The sequence below is a fragment of the Triticum aestivum genome, chromosome 6D (genome assembly GCF_018294505.1).
Source record: "Triticum aestivum cultivar Chinese Spring chromosome 6D, IWGSC CS RefSeq v2.1, whole genome shotgun sequence".
Classification (NCBI taxonomy): domain Eukaryota; kingdom Viridiplantae; phylum Streptophyta; class Magnoliopsida; order Poales; family Poaceae; genus Triticum; species Triticum aestivum.
Genome location: NC_057811.1, coordinates 21,930,609 through 21,946,544, shown reverse-complemented (window position 1 = coordinate 21,946,544; position 15,936 = coordinate 21,930,609). Strand labels below are relative to the sequence as shown.

At 44.7% G+C, this 15,936-nt stretch overlaps 1 protein-coding gene across 3 annotated transcripts; it reads right to left on the bottom strand.

Moving 5' to 3' along the window:
* Positions 1-9,561: 9,561 nt before the first annotated feature.
* Positions 9,562-15,184, bottom strand: LOC123143164 (uncharacterized). Of its 3 annotated transcripts, XM_044562010.1 has the most exons (7): positions 15,063-15,184; positions 14,889-14,989; positions 14,362-14,425; positions 13,063-14,223; positions 12,192-12,255; positions 10,912-12,074; positions 9,562-9,924 (listed from the first exon to the last, which is right to left on the bottom strand). In XM_044562010.1, exons 4-7 carry the CDS (start codon positions 13,094-13,096, stop codon positions 9,890-9,892), a joined length of 1,296 nt encoding a protein of 431 aa, XP_044417945.1. In that variant the 5' UTR covers positions 13,097-14,223; positions 14,362-14,425; positions 14,889-14,989; positions 15,063-15,184; the 3' UTR covers positions 9,562-9,889. The 3 variants fall into 3 exon arrangements, with proteins under 3 accessions (XP_044417945.1, XP_044417946.1, XP_044417947.1); XM_044562011.1 differs by having other exon boundaries at positions 14,889-15,161; XM_044562012.1 differs by lacking the exons at positions 14,889-14,989; positions 15,063-15,184 and having other exon boundaries at positions 14,362-14,873.
* Positions 15,185-15,936: the final 752 nt, after the last annotated feature.

The window sequence follows — 15,936 nt, the reverse complement described above, 5'->3', positions numbered from 1 at the left end:
GTTACAAAGGGATTTCATTTTTTAAAACTTATTTGAACTCCTGACTTTTTGTGTGTTCAAAATGCGCCATTCAAAGCCACATCATCAATTTTCAACCCTTTCCGACTTCATTTGTTATTTTTCATGCATTTATTGATTATTTTGAGCTATAAGACCCTGAAATTGAAAAGCATTTCAAATGAACTCTGAAAAGGTTGAAAGTTGGCATGGTATCATCATTTCATCCACATAGCATGTGCAAGAAAGTTGAGAGGGTTACGGCAAAAACTGGATGCACTTCGTGTACAAAACGGACAATGGTATCATACTCGTCTATTACAAAGTTGGCATGGTATCATCATAATAGTTGCGGGAGAAAGTATTCACTTTTTCTTCGCTTGTGTCATTTGCTTATTGCGCCGTAACCATGGATAATCTTCAGCAGCTTCCCCCGTTGCAGCATCATTGGGCACATCATCTAGTTCCTCTTGATCTTCAGCAGCTTCCCCCGTTGCAGCATCACCGTATTCAGGGGGCACATAGTTGTAATCGTCCTCTTCTTCTTCGTCGTCTTCCATCATAACCCCTATTTCTCCGTGCCTCGTCAAACATTATAGTGTGGCATGAAACCCTTGTAAAGCAAGTGGGTGTGAAGGATTTTCCGGTCGAGTAAGACTTCGTATTCCCACATTTAGGGCATGGACAACACATAAAACCATTCTACTTGTTTGCCTCAGCCACTTCGAGAAAATCATGCACTCCCTTAATGTACTCGGAGGTGTGTCTGTCACCGTACATCCATTGCCAGTTCATCTGCGTTCATTATATATAATTAAGTGTGTCAAAAACCATTACAGAACATCATGAATAGATAATTAAGTGACCAAATTAATAGAAGTTCATCATCACATTAAAACCAAAGTACATACATAGTTCTCATCTAACAACATATAGCTCTCCAGAACATCTAATTAATTAAACCATACATTGAAACTATGTAAAACATTTCAATGCGAAAACAAATGCGATCATAATCGCAACCAAGGTAACAATTGATCCAACGGCATAATGATACTGTAGGGGAACGCAGCAGAAAACAAAAATTTTCCGACCTACGCACCAGCCCAGGACCACTATGGAGACTGCATACATGGTTTGATCTTTTTCGTTACCGACTCGTAGCGCAGCGGGAAGTAGAGTCGATGACGATCGGCGGTGCAGATCCCCGCAGCTAGGATTTACAACCTCCCAACCGCGAGGATGTATACCCTCATCTGCTCCTCAGACAGCCCTCCAGGAGGCGGTCGAACAGCCCCCCGGACGGTGTCGCGGACAGCCCTTCGGGAGGACCTTCGAAACTCGAACGGTCACTCGGACAGCCCTTCGGGAGGACCTTCGAAACTCGGACGGTCACGCGGACAGCCCTTCGGGAGGCACTCACGAACTAAGACCGAAACTACGATCTCTCTACAGAGTTGCACACATACGGTGTCATCTATCCGGCAGGGCTTCGCCGTCCAGAACTAGTTCCTGCCGGAACCCAGACAGCCTTACGGCCCTACGAAACTCTTTTCGTGGGAGGGAGAGAAGAAGCCAGATAATGCATGGCATGTGTATGAGAGCAAGGGATGAGTGTGGAGGGCTGCCCCTCCACCTCTATTTATAGGAAATCCCAAGGGGGTAGGGTAGTTTCACAAAAAACCCAAAATGCACATGAATGAAGTCCTTCCACAAGGACCTAGGAGTGAAACCAAGGAACAAGAGGGTCCCCAAGGGGGGATACCCCATGTGGCCGGCCACACCCTCATGAGGGGCCCAAAAAATGGCTCCTATCCATCCATGTCATCCCCAAGATCTTTTGGAGCAAAGCCCCAAAAGGTGGCTTTCCATAAAGTAACCATAAAGCTGATTTTCACTATTCACGACGACATTTTTCAACGTCTGATCGAACTGAAAATATTTATGTGGGCTAAGAACATTTCCAGTACCCACTAAAATGATTTTCAACGCGTTCCGAAACAATTCCGGTTTTAGTGATTTTCATCTGCGAAACGCATATGAAGTGGCTCCGGCAGCTCCAGAACATTTCCGGTTTTTATCTCAGAAAATTCCAAAAAGCTTCCAGAATGATTCTGGCATCCTCCAAGAATTATCAGGCATGTGCCGAAACCAATTTGACTTAATGGTGTATCCCGAAACAAGTTTTCGGTATCATCGAAACTTATCCGATGACCTCTCTCTGCGGTATGATTCCGCTGTCCGAAACTTTTCGGTGTCCGAAACTTTTTCGGTGATTTTCTCTCAGACTCCCTGTCTAGTATTCAGCAGATAGATGACCCTTAAGTGTGTGACCCTATAGGTTCGGTGAAGTATAGACATGACCCGGAACCCCTTCCGATCAATGATCAACATCGGAGCCGTGGACACCCATATTGACCCCTATACCCACACGAATAAATATTCGAGTGAACCTCCAGTTGTCGTGTGCTATTCCTGTTGCTTCGCGATATGTTACAAATACCCGAGGTGAGACATGTTGGCATTCCCGTGGATCAACAACTTGTCCACTATGCTAGTTACCTCGTTACCGGTATTGTTCTCTTTTTTCGTTATCGTGTTCCGGCATCCCCGTGATCAAATCACAAAGTGTCTGGCCAGACGATGATGGATACCGTAACACCGAGAGGGCCCAGAGATATCTCTCCATCGTCGGAGGAGCAAATCCCAATCTTGAGCTATCAAGTTACTTGACACACTTTTCCATGAACCCGTAAGCCGCCGTAATAGCCACCCATTTACGGATGACATTTAACAAACCCCAAAGTTCATGAAGCAAGCATGAAGAAACTCGATACTCTCATGGTCTAAGGAATCATGCAAACGTTAACCATCTCTGTGTTATGTACCAATAAACTTGTGACGAATGAATCTTATAGCATAACATCATGCCGGGTCGATTCAACACAAATGTTCTCTTAACATTATGCCCTCAAGGTTGCTGACATAGACATGCCCATGATCAGGAAAACATAACCATCATGCAACACTTGAGCTAGTCTTAGAGGCCAGACTAGGAATACATTTTACCGTTTATTATTCCACACGTGCATATGAGTCTTCCTCCGAGCCTCGTGGTTATCGCAGACTCGAGAACCATAGCAGTTATAGCATGGAACATAAACATAATTATGAACTCGGAGATAAATAATATCATTTATTATTGCCTCTAGGGCATATCTCCTACAGATACCAAGCCTCGGTATGAATGGCATATTTTCTAATCTTTCTAATCTTCAAGCGCACTGCATCCATCTTGATCTTGTGATCATCGACGAGATCTGCAACATGCAACTCCAATATCATCTTCTCCTCCTCATTTTTTTTATTTTTTCCTTCAAGAAATTGTTTCCTTCTTCAACTAAATTCAACCTCTCGACAATAGGGTCGGTTGGAATTTTCGGTTCACATACCTCCTAGATAAATAAAATCTATGTCACGTTGGTCGGCATAATTTTCATAAACAATAAATGAACCAATAGTTATAAAGATAATATATACCACATCCGAATCATAGACAGGACGAGGGCGGACGGGGGCGGATAGCGAAACCATCGCTCTATATAATAACATGCAATAAAATAGTAAGAAAATTAGACAAGTATCTATCTAAAGTAAGAATTTTTTCTTTCAGAAAGAAGATAAGAACAAGAGGCTCACCACGGTGGTGCCGGCGACGAGATCGGCGCGGGCGATCGACGGCGGTGAAGACGGGAATGGGACGTGACGGGCCGCTAAACCTAGACAAATCTCGAGGAAAATGGAGTTTTGAGGTCGAGCTTCGAGAGGAGAAAGCTTAACTAGTGTGGCTCGGGCATTTCATCGAACACCTCATGTGCATAGGAGGTGAGCTAGAGCACCACAAAGCCCTCCCCTCGCCGGCCAGAGAAAAACAGAGCACTGGAGTGCTCTGCTCGCGGGCGAGGGGTATATATAGGCACCTCATTGGTCCCGGTTCGTGGCATGAACCGGGACTAAAAGGCAGCCTGTGGTCCCGGTTCAAGCCACCAACCGAGACCAATGGTGGTGGACCAGGAGCGAGGCCCATTGGTCCCGGTTCGTCCCACCAACCGGGACCAAAGGGGCCAGACGAACCGGGACCAATGCCCCCATGAGGCCCGGCAGGCCCCTGGCCTCACGAACCGGGACCAGTGCCCCCATTGGTCCCGGTTCTGGACTGAACCGGGACTAATGGGTTGACCCGGCCTGAACCAAAGCCCTCTTTTCTACTAGTGCAACTTGATATTTTCTTCATACATCGCCGCACGTTATATTATTCTACACGAACATTATTGTTTCCATTTTTCTTAGCGGTGACAGAATAAAGCTTGTAAATATCATAAAATATTTTGGAAATATTAGTGTCGTCTATAAAACTTTGAATTTGTGCCAACATCAGAATTTCGCCGTTGATGATGCCATATGTGTAAGAAAGTCATATGTCCTCTAATTTAGACGACCATATGGCTCATTTTCTTCCCCTTTTTTTCGGGTCTACTATTTTATCATGGTATTTTTATCCGTGTATTCGGCAAATCACTTTTTTGGTTTTAACATTTTATGTAAATGGTTCAATTTGAATAATATCAAAGCACTGTATTTTACTTTTGGCCAAAATCGGTGACAATAGTTACAAACTGGCGACTATGACATTATGCCAGCTCTGAAGCTAAGCTATGATTATCTCCCTTTTCATCTACAGCAATGTTTGTTGTGGTTTGTTTCCTGAAGGTTATGAGTTTGGTAGCAAAGAGTTGGTTCACTTATGGATAGGGCTTGATATTTTTGATCCATGTATCAAAGTAAAAGTCTTGGAGATGTTGGGCTGTGCTACTAAATTGACTTGGTTAATCTTGGTTTTCTCTAGAAGAATGAAAAGGATGATGGCAGTCATTGTTATGTTGTGCATGACCTACTGCACGAGTTGGCGATTAAAGTTTCATATTCATAGTGTCTTAGCCTATCTAGTTCTAATATGAGAGATGTACAATCTTACCTATCTGTACGCCACTTGTCTGTTATTGTGGATGAGACAGATGTCAATGATAGAGTGGCCTTTGATGATTTTAAGAGGGACTTGAGTACATTACACACAAAGTTGAGGGCTGGAAATCTACAAACTATGATGCTATTTGGACAATTCCATGGAAGCTTTGCAAGGACTTCTGGTGATCTGTTTGCAGAAGGAAAAGCCCTTCGTGTTATTCTTTTGTCTGAGGCATCTTATAGTTATATTTTGAAGATTGTGTTCCGCAGCCTTCCGAGAGTCGTCCATCTTTGCTACCTAAGGATAACTACAGGATATTATGCAAAATTAAGCTTAAATAGCAACATCTCAAGATTGTATCACCCGAGGATCCTAGATGTTCAACAAAGCAATGACCATATGATGATCTTCGAGCAATGAGCAACCTTGTAGTTTCAGTTCAAAAAATGATCAACCTTGTAAAATTGTGCCATTCCTTGACAAGGACAGCGGATTCGAATTAAGGCATATAGGATAGTTGGTAGAGCTTGGTGGGGTACTGAGAATCCATAACATTGAGAACGTTGAACGAAAGGAAGAAGTAGATGAAGCATATTTAATACACAAAAATCACTTGTAGAAGCTAACATTACAGTGGGGGTACTTATGGATGTGATATGGATTCCATACAAGTTTATGTTCTTGAAAGTCTTAAACCTCATATCAATCTGTCTTGGTGGGAACCTCTCGTTAAAAATTTAGAATCTCTTCGTCTGCACAATTTAGTTTGGAAAATTCTTCCTCCTCTCGGAGAGTTGTGGTTTGTTGGTGAGCTTGGTGAAGACTGTCAAAGTTGTATCCCAAGTCAAAGCTTTCAAAATCTGAAAAGGCTAGAATTAGTTAACATACCAAGGTTGAGAAAATGAGTTAAAAATAGCACTGTCATTTGTTATCTCGGCTAGAAGTGCTCATTGTCAAAAAGTGTTATGAACTCGTGGATCTGCCATTTACACGCTATCAATCAGAGCAAGAAGCTGCAAACATGACTTGGCTTCCTAGATTACGTGAGCTGAAGGTTATGGGCTATCCGAAACAACTGTCGGTGCCTCCTGTCCCTTGGACTCCTGCTGCATGCTCTCCCGACATAAAACGGGCAGGATATGGTTTGGAAGAGTTGTATTCCTCAAAAGGTTTAAGTTCCTCTTTTTTGCGGATTATAGGTAAGGATGGTCAAGATGGCATGTTCTAGAATGTGATGGCATTCTCTAACCTAGCTGATCTAACAACGCTGGACATGATTAGCTGCCCTCCTCTTCCACTGGATCACATCCAGAAGTTATCATGTCTGATGCTCATGGAAATAAATTATTTCTTGTTGTAGGCCGACATTTAGAGTGATGTCATAGACAAGTTACCAGTCAAATGCCTCTTCGTTAGCGATTGTGGTGCTGGTGAGAAGGAATTGAAACAGTTCCTATCTCACTTCCAAGATCTGAGCCAGTTGACATTAGATAATTGTGAAAACATAACAAGGGTTGGTGTGGTGTGGGGGAAATAGCAGCAGGAGAAGGTGGACTTCTGCTCTCGTCTCCCCATATACAAAGATTGGTGATCATGCATTGCCCAGAGCTGAGCCTACTTGACAATTCGCTCCAAGGCCTTAGCTCCCTCCACTCATTGGAGATTCAGGACTTCCCCAGGTTCCCGTCCTTATGCATATGGCCTCTCCTAGGCCATTTTTGCCTTGCAGAATTTGTCATCCATAACACCAGGAAATTCCTTGCCAGCTTCGAGTATCCACAGACGTACAAAAAAGAGGTCGCATCCTGCAAACTTCATAGGCTAGACACAGATGACCTCACAGCTTTCCTTGCTGGCCTCCTGTACCATCATATGATTTTGAAGTCACATTTTGAAAAACAATATACTCCTCATGCCACAAGTGCTATCCAGGTGTAGACAGGTTCGTCTTCTATCTTTCTTCAAAGCCTCATACTTCTTTAGCGGTATAATGTAACTATCTTTGTAACTTTCATGCTGTATTTATAGTGGAGGTCGACTAAATCTTGGTATTTCTTCTTCTTTGTGAAGTCAGGTAGTTATTGCATCACATTGTATTAGTTTTATAATCATGCTTGTCTCTGTTATTTTGGCCTATTTGCATCACACATTAGTGGGCTCTTTCAATGCACAAGTATTTTTTACAATAGTTTGAATAATCTTTCTGATCTGTGAAATACAACTCTCATACCTTTGTTTTGCTGCTCTTATCATACTGTTATTTGTCAGTGTTGCTTATCTTCATGCTTTTCTTGTGCCTTAGGTTAATAGCCAGGAGCTGAAGCCGATCGTACTACCACATAGTTCTCATGTTGTTGCACTTCCACAAGCATGCCCAAACAACTCATCTGGGGGTATTTTGATGTATGTGATTCTCACACTGAACTCTTGTTTGATCTGACTTGTAGGAAATTGGCAAAGATTTTTCTATCTGATATGCTATTTAATTTTTTATTTTATCTTTGTGGTGTTGTCTATCTGTTACAGGCCACTTGATCTTTGTGATGCAACAAATCCGAGCCTCGAGATGCAGTCACACCTGGTAGCGGAAACCAGGTTTGTCATGCAAATGGGATGACACTGTCGAATGCACATGGTTCTGCAGGTCCTACTCCTCCACCTCCTACTCCAAATCCAAATCGAAATTTTAGGTTACCAGGGTCTCCTGGTATGGTTCTGGGCAGCAACTTTGGCCACCTTCCTCCACCATCACCAGCTTATGCTTTTCTATGCCCGTTTGCAGCCTCCTGTCCTCCTCCATCACTAGCTTGTGCTTTTCTGGCGTTCATGAGTTCGAGTGCTTCAGTAAGGAGCTCGAGGATGCCCTTCAGCTCCTGACCTCCCTCCAGATGTTCGAGTTTCATGATTGCGACAAGCTGCAGTGCCTCCCTGCAGGGCTACAAAGCCTTCCCAGCCTCATGATACTACGGATTGAGTTATGTCATGCCTTCCAATCACCGCGCAAGGACGGCGTCCCAACTTCTCTGCGGCATTTCAATCAACGTTTGTGGTGCCTTCAGATCGCTGCCCAATGACAGCCTCCCAAGTTATCTTCAATTATTATCGATCTCTACCTGCCCTTCCTTGGAATTGCTTCCCAAGGATATCCTCCCAAGTTCACCGCAATTCTCAAGCATTGGTCTCTGTGATGCCCTGAAATCGCTTCCCGATGGTGGCCTCCCAAATTCCCTGCTAAGGTTAGATGTCTGCTTCGGCAACAGTCAGGAGCTAATGAGGCAGTGCCGCAAGTTGAAAGGAACCATCCCAATAATGAAAGAGCAATCCAAGGTAACTGCCGTACGGGGCGTCTGTCCCCTCTCCTTCCGATCAGACATTACTGTGGGCAGCACAGACCGGTGTCCTCCACCGTGGCGGCGATGGCGTCAGCGTGGTGGAGGCAGTGGTGTGGTAGTGGTCCTAGTGCTCTTCAAGGTAACAGGCGTACGGGGCGTCTGTCCCCTCTCCTTCCGATCAGACACGGTTGTGAACACAGACCGGTGTCCTTCGCCGTGGCGATGATGGCTGTGGGCAACACAGACCGGTGTCCTTCGCCGTGGCGGCGATGGCATCGGCGTGGTGGAGGCAGCGGTGTGGTAGCGGTCCTAGTGCTCTTCTCACATCATGACAACGATCTGCATGATCGATCATCCTCGATCTGGCCATCAACGTGTTCCGTAACTGCTGCCAGAGATCTTGCCCAAGGATATCTGGATAGGATAGAATCCGATTGTCCGCATCCATATCAGCCTACGCGACTCCATGAGGGCGCGGCGTGAAACTATGTTGTTTGTTGACACCATGGGACATGTCTAGTATCCCGATTTCCATGGTGTAAACAGCGGTGGAGGTAATTAAGCATCACAAGAGATAGACAACTGAAAAGTAGTGGCGTGATGAAGGTCAAATATTACGCGGCACTCAAAGTCAAATGCTACAATTGGTCCAGCCTGCAGGCTCATCAGGTTCTTGTAGTCCTTGCACTGCAGTCAGATCACTAGCTACCTTTATCACTGGAAAATCCAGTGTTAACACTGGGACACAAGTACACTAATTAAAAACAACAGCAATAAAGGGCATCCATATCTAGTATTTCTAGATATAACATCAAAGGAGTATAAATGAGCACCTGATCCAGTTACAGATACTCCCTCTGTAAACAAATATAAGAGCTTTTAAATCACTACTTTAGTGATCTAAACGCTCTTATATTTCTTTACGGAGGGAGTATATAGCATCCAAATCGAGCGCCAAGTTAACCTGTGACCAGCTCAAAACACAGCTAAAGGATACTGTACTCACTTCTCTAAGAAGAAACATATTATACATCAGAAGAAAGATAAATAACTAAATGAGTAAAAAAAATCTGCCTCAAGTACTTGTTAGTTATGCAATGACGATTACAATCTATACAGTGCTAGGATACTCAGAACCTGCCAGATCCAAATTCAAGACTCAATAGCAGTAGCAGAAATTCAAAGCTCTTATCTCACCGCCTGATAGGTCCTCAAAATTAAACTTGCTAGACTACACACTGCTAATTAGAACACAGTTTGCAGGTACAAACAACATAACAAATAGGCACATACTGAACTGTGTTGGCATGCAATACAGGTTGGTAGCAGGTACAAACATGACGGTACAAAGATTCTCGGAAACAGTTAGGATTTCCTAGCAAATATAGGAGCACCTGATCCAGTTAAATAGAACATCCTAATTCAGTACGCAATAAACAACCGACTGAAAACACAGCTTGTGGATACCACTATACTTGCTTCTCTAAGACAGATTTTATGTCGACGGACCCAGTTGCCACGAGAGAAATGCAGCTCACTCTTCTTTCATCCAAGACTGAGGTGGTCTCTCTGCTCCAAGAAAAACAGAACATAGATCAGGACAGAGATGTAATTAAGCATTACAAGATCTGGACAATTTAGAAGCCAATCAGCTGTACAATGGAAATCAAATATTAGCCGGTACTAAGTCAAAAAGATACAAATATTGACACCCAAACAGATTTATTTACAGTTCACCCACTAAAACATACCAATTGGTCATAGAAGAAGGCAAGATGAACATCACCCAACTACCCTACATGTTTTTAGCTAGGTTGCACTTTGCACTTTTCATAAGTACAGGAAAAATGTATTGTCACATATTCATAATTGAAATCCATGTGAGAGACAACATACTTCAAAATACAGACATGGAAGTTGATTCCATTGTATACAAACATTCAGGAAACACTAATGATTAACAATCCAAGGCATCATATCTTGAGGATCACGGTTCAAAGGCTAAACCCTGTCGTTCTAACTTCTCTTATCCAGTGCCGCATCAACCAGAGACAAAAGGCAAACCTTGCAGGATCATCCTTGATTGCGGGAAATCCAGGAGGCCAGATCATCCTAAATTGACAGATATTATATATGCGTGGATCATTTCCTGTCAACTCATACACTTTACACAGCACCTTGGACTTGATATCTCGGTAGAGTATGCATCGATCCATTTAGATCGATACAAGCAAAAAAATGATACCATTTCGTTTACGCACATAGTGATTAGCAAGCATCAATAACTTTTATTATACTTCTGATATAGATTAAGTCTATTTCAATAAAAATAATGATATAGTTTAAGCTCTTATAAGGGTATTGGCCAAGGAATGGAAATGGAACCCCCCTCGACTTGCATTGCACTAACATGACCATTCTGACAAAGAAACAGAAAAAATCAATTTACTCACAAATATCTTGCCGACCTTCAAGCACACCAATGATATCACATCAAACATTTACCATAAGTAAATTAATGAATTCAACAGAAGAAATCACTCAAGGAGGTATTACCTGCAATGTAGAAATTTGTATATGGATAATACATTCTGAAGTGTGTGCGTTCTCTCCTTCCAATATATCTGAACTGCACCGACTCGAGCGGCAGGATGAAATCATGAGAATCCGAAGACAAAAATATCGCATTTGTGTCCTCATCATACCCCGCCAACAGGATGACATTTTTCCTGCGCGCGGGTCTTGAAAAGAGGTCATCCAGTTGAACACATTTCTGCAGCACCCATGAGAGAATACCATCACCGTTTGACTTCCTCCCCCATAATTGAATGCTCAGTTTTAACTTTGAAAGAACCGCAAGGCCAAGGCAATTATCCTCTCCTCGTAAGATCTGGAAGCACATGTCGACGCTAGAACCAGTAACATGGGCATATGTTGCCGGCTTCTCAATCACAACAAGGGTCTGCCTTTCAAAATCAAACTCAAGGATGTTGGCTCCAGAGAGCAACCAGTAAAGTGCATTCCCAACCATGACGCTGGGCCTTGCCACATTAGCAATCTTGCATGTATCCGTTATGGATACAATATCGCCCCATGTATTAGACTTGGAGTCGTAGAGGCAAACAGATACCTTTGTTTGGTTAGTGAAATCTTCCTGGCACACCGGTACCAGTTTGAATGTGCTCAAGCAGTTCTCGCTGTGCAAGTGCTGATGAACGTCGCGGGCAGAGCACATCACCGCCGTGCTCACAACAGAGGTTTCGAAGCCATCACTCACCGCTGGTGGAAAAGCCAAGTGGTTCTTGCCCCCGGTGGTGGGTTCCCAAATGATGGCCTCATGGCGCGCACGGTGGAGGATGAGGGCGATGCCATCACGGCAGCCAAGGAAGTCGCCTCCTCCAGAATAAGGATGAAACAGGTTCTCCGGCAACGCTACGGCGATGAGGCCCAACTGGTCCGAAATTGGAGTGAAGATGGGGGCTTCATTAAATTGTTGGTAGAAGAAGCCGAGGAGCTTCCAATGGTGCTTGCAGAAGCGCCTGAGGAATTGGGGGTCGAAGAGGATACGGCGCCGCCGCTTGTATATGAGGGAGGCATTGCGGAGGGAGGATGGCTTCGGAGTGAGGCGGAGGAGGATCTCGATTAGGAGGTCATCATCACTGAGCACCTTGGACACAGGGTCAGTTGGTGTCAAAGAACACTCGGGCCTGGCATCAACCCTGAAATGCAGCAACAGCCACAATAAATCAATCAATGCGGATGCATATATAACTTTACATTCATCCGCTGGACCAGCCCAATATACAGAAAGTGAAGGGAGAAACTAGAGGCCTTACCCTTGGGGAATCTCAACAGGTTCCATCCTATCTGTCGCAGCACCCTCTCCTCTCTTTCCCTCAGCTGTTAAAACAATGAAATGTAAGGTTTATGAGCAGGAATCAAGCTAGGTTTCCCACTAGGACAAAAGAGAAATCAGAAAAATTACGAGCAGATGGAGAAGGGGTGGCCTGACATCAAATCTTCAGTGTCTGTGATCATATATATAACCCTTATTACTTGCACATTTGATCATTTGCCATATTACTTTGTATCTATTAATCATTTGCCCCAATATTACATTTGGTCGATTGATCAGTTGCCCTATATTACCCCCCTACCCCATTAATCAATTTCCACATATTAGATTGATCTATTGATCTTTTGGCCCATATTACCTTGCCTTTAATCATTTCCCCCATATTAGACTCGTCTACTGATCATTTGCCTCATATTGCACATACACACAAGAGAATTGGCCTACACCTATATGCAGATTAGGTATGCAGATAACTTAATTCCTACTTTTCTTGTCTGTGTTTGATCCTTAGCAAAAGGATCAAACTCACGGTTCTGCAACCCAAACGATGATTAAAAAACAGTAGGCACCAATTGTTGACTGAGAGTAAGTGTAGTGCTACAACAAGGCACTTTGGTACTGCCAATTTCAAATCCAAATCTGGTCTTACTTATAATCAAACTGCAGCAAACTTAAGACAAATCTGGCACTGCAAATGTAAAGCAAAGTTGGTAACCTTGTTCGGGTATGACTAAATCAATTTACTCACAAATATCTTGTCGACCTTTAAGTACACCAATGATGTCACATCAAACACGTACCATAAGTAATGTAATGAATTCAACAGAAGAAATTACTCAACAAGGTATTACCTGCAATGTAGAAATTTGTATACGGATAATACATTCTGAAGTGTGTGCATTCTCTCCTTCCAATATATCTGAACTGCACCGACTCAAGCTGGAGGATGAAATCATGAGAATCCGAAGACAGAAATATCGCATTTGTGTTCTCGTCATACCCCGCCAACAGGATGACATTTTTCCTGCGTGCGGGCCTTGGAAAGAGCTCGTTCTGTTGAACACATTTCTGCAGCACCCATGAGACAATACCATCACTGTTCGACTTCCTCCCTCATAACTCAATGCTCAGTTTTAACTTTGAAAGAACCGCAAGGCCAGGGCAATTATCTTCTCCTCGCAAGACTGAAAGGACATGTCAACGCTAGAACCAGTAACATGGGCATATGTTGTCGGCTTCTCAATCACAACAAGGGTCTGCCTTTCAAAATCAAACTCAAGGATGTTTGCTCCAGAGAGCAACCAGTAAAGTGCATTCCCAACCATGACGCTGGGCCTTGCCACATTAGCAATCTTGCATGTATCCGTTACGGATATAATATCGCCCCATGTATTAGACTTGGAGTCGTAGAGGCAAACAGATACCTTTTTTTGATTAGCGAAATCTTCCTGGCACACCAGTACCAGTTTGAATGTGCTCAAGCAGTTCTCGTTGTGCAAGTGCTGATGAACGTCACGGGCAGAGCACATCATCGCTGCGCTCACAACAGAGGTTTCGAAGCCATCACTGACCGCTGGTGGAAAAGCCACGTGGTTTTTGCCCCCGGTGGTGGGCTCCCAAATGATGGCCTCGTGGCGCGTGCAGTCGAGGACGAGGGCGATGCCATCACGGCAGCCAAGGAAGACACCGCCTAGAGAATAAGGATCAAACAGGTTCTCCGGCAACGCTGCTGCAATGAGGTCCAACTGGTCCGAAATTGGAGTGAAGTTGGGGGCTTCGTTAAATTGTTGGTAGAAGAAGCCGAGAGCTTCCAATGGTGCTTGCGGAAGCGCCCGAGGAATTGAGGGTTGAAGAGGATGCGGCGCCATGGCTTGTAGATGAGGGAGGCGTTGTGGAGAGAGGATGGCTTCGGAGTGAGGCGGAGGAGGATCTCGATTAGGAGGTCATCATCATTGAGCACCTTGGACACAGGGTCAGTTGGTGTCAAAGAACACTCGGGCCTGCCATCAACCCTGAAATGCAGCAAGAACCACAACAAATCGAATCAGTGGGCCGATTCTTCAATCGACACAGACGCATATAGAATTTTACATGCATCTGGCAGACCAACCCAATATACACAAAGTGAAGGGAGAAACTAGAGCTCTTACCCTTGGTCAATCTCCGCAGGTTCCATCCTATCTGTCACAGCAACCTCTCGTCTCTTTCTCTCAGCTGTCGAAACAATGAAACGTTAACTGATCTCGCTCAGAAAGAAGAGAAATCGAAAAAATTACAAGGAGATGGAGTAGGAGAGGAAGGAGAAGGGGTGACCTGACCTCAAATCTTCAGTGGCTGTGATCATTTGCCATATTACTTTGTATATTAATCATTTGCCCCAATATTAGATTGGTCTATTGATCATTTGCCCTATATTAGCCCCTACCCCAAAAATCAATTTCCACATATTAAATTGATCTATTGATCTTTTGTCCATTGATAATTTGCCTCATATTGCACATACACACAAGATAACTGGCCTATACCTATATGCAGATTACCACTAGGACAAAAGGGGGTCGCGAAAAGAGGAAAAGGCAGGTTGGTTGGGATCCTGGCGTTGTGGAGGGAAGGCCGTGGCCTTGGGAGGTCGGCGACCAGCGCGGGGGCGGGCGGGAGGGAGGAGGGCGGCCATTACCTGGCCAGTGACCCGGTGCAGAGGGAGATGGCCACCTCCTCGCACGGCTTTCGCGGCAGATTGTTCCCCTCTCCTTCCGATCGGACACCGCCGCCAAGGAGCTAGGAACGAAGAGAAAGGAGAAGAAATCGGTACGAGATGGAGAAGGAGATGAAGGAGAAGGGGTGGACTGACCTCGATTCGTGGGTGGCTGCCGGCGACGGAGCCGATTGAGCTCGTCGGCGGCGCCGATGCTCCGTCCTCCCACTGCAGTGGAGAGAGACTGCGGAGGGACGACAGAGCGGAGCAAACTGCAGGCGTGCAGTGAGGCCTACCCTATAATCCTGGCCTGGACAAGCCCGGCCCACTGTCAATTTTATTTTAAGAAAAAAACAGCGGAGTCCCCAATCCAAAGCCCATCTATCCACGTAAACCTTTTTTTGTATAGGAATATCCACGTGTGATTTGTTTCTCCAAAAAAAAATGTGTGATAGAGTAGCGGATAAAAAATACTTCTACAACTTTGTACTCATGGAAGACATGGTCTGATATTTGTTTCGCAAAGAGCAGATTGAATGTTAACAAATTTTTTCCCCGAAACCTTACGGCGCTCCTGGCGGCGACTCTAGGGTTCGACGTGGAACAAACCGGCGGCCGCGGACCACGAGCAAGTCGGCGTAGACTATGGCTACATCCTCTCCGCCGGACGGTACGCACGGGACCTCGGGCTCCAGCAACCCTAGATCAGCAAAGTTACTGCTGGAGGAAGCGTTGGGGAAGCTGGATATCTCCGAGGAAGAGGCTACCCCACTCGTGATCATGATCGTGCTGAGGGCGGCCAGGTGAAGTGGCTACTGGCTGGCAAAGTTCTCCACGGCAATCAATATCACATCCAGACCATTGGCAACGCGCTTCGACCGGCTTGGGGGAATCCGAGGGGTTTGCAGTTCCGCTCAGTAGGGACGAACATGTTCGTTGCGGAATTTGAGACTTGGAGAGATCGAGACAGATTTTGGGCTGGATCACCATGGCATATCAATAAGAACGCGGTAATTCTGGCCCAGTTCGA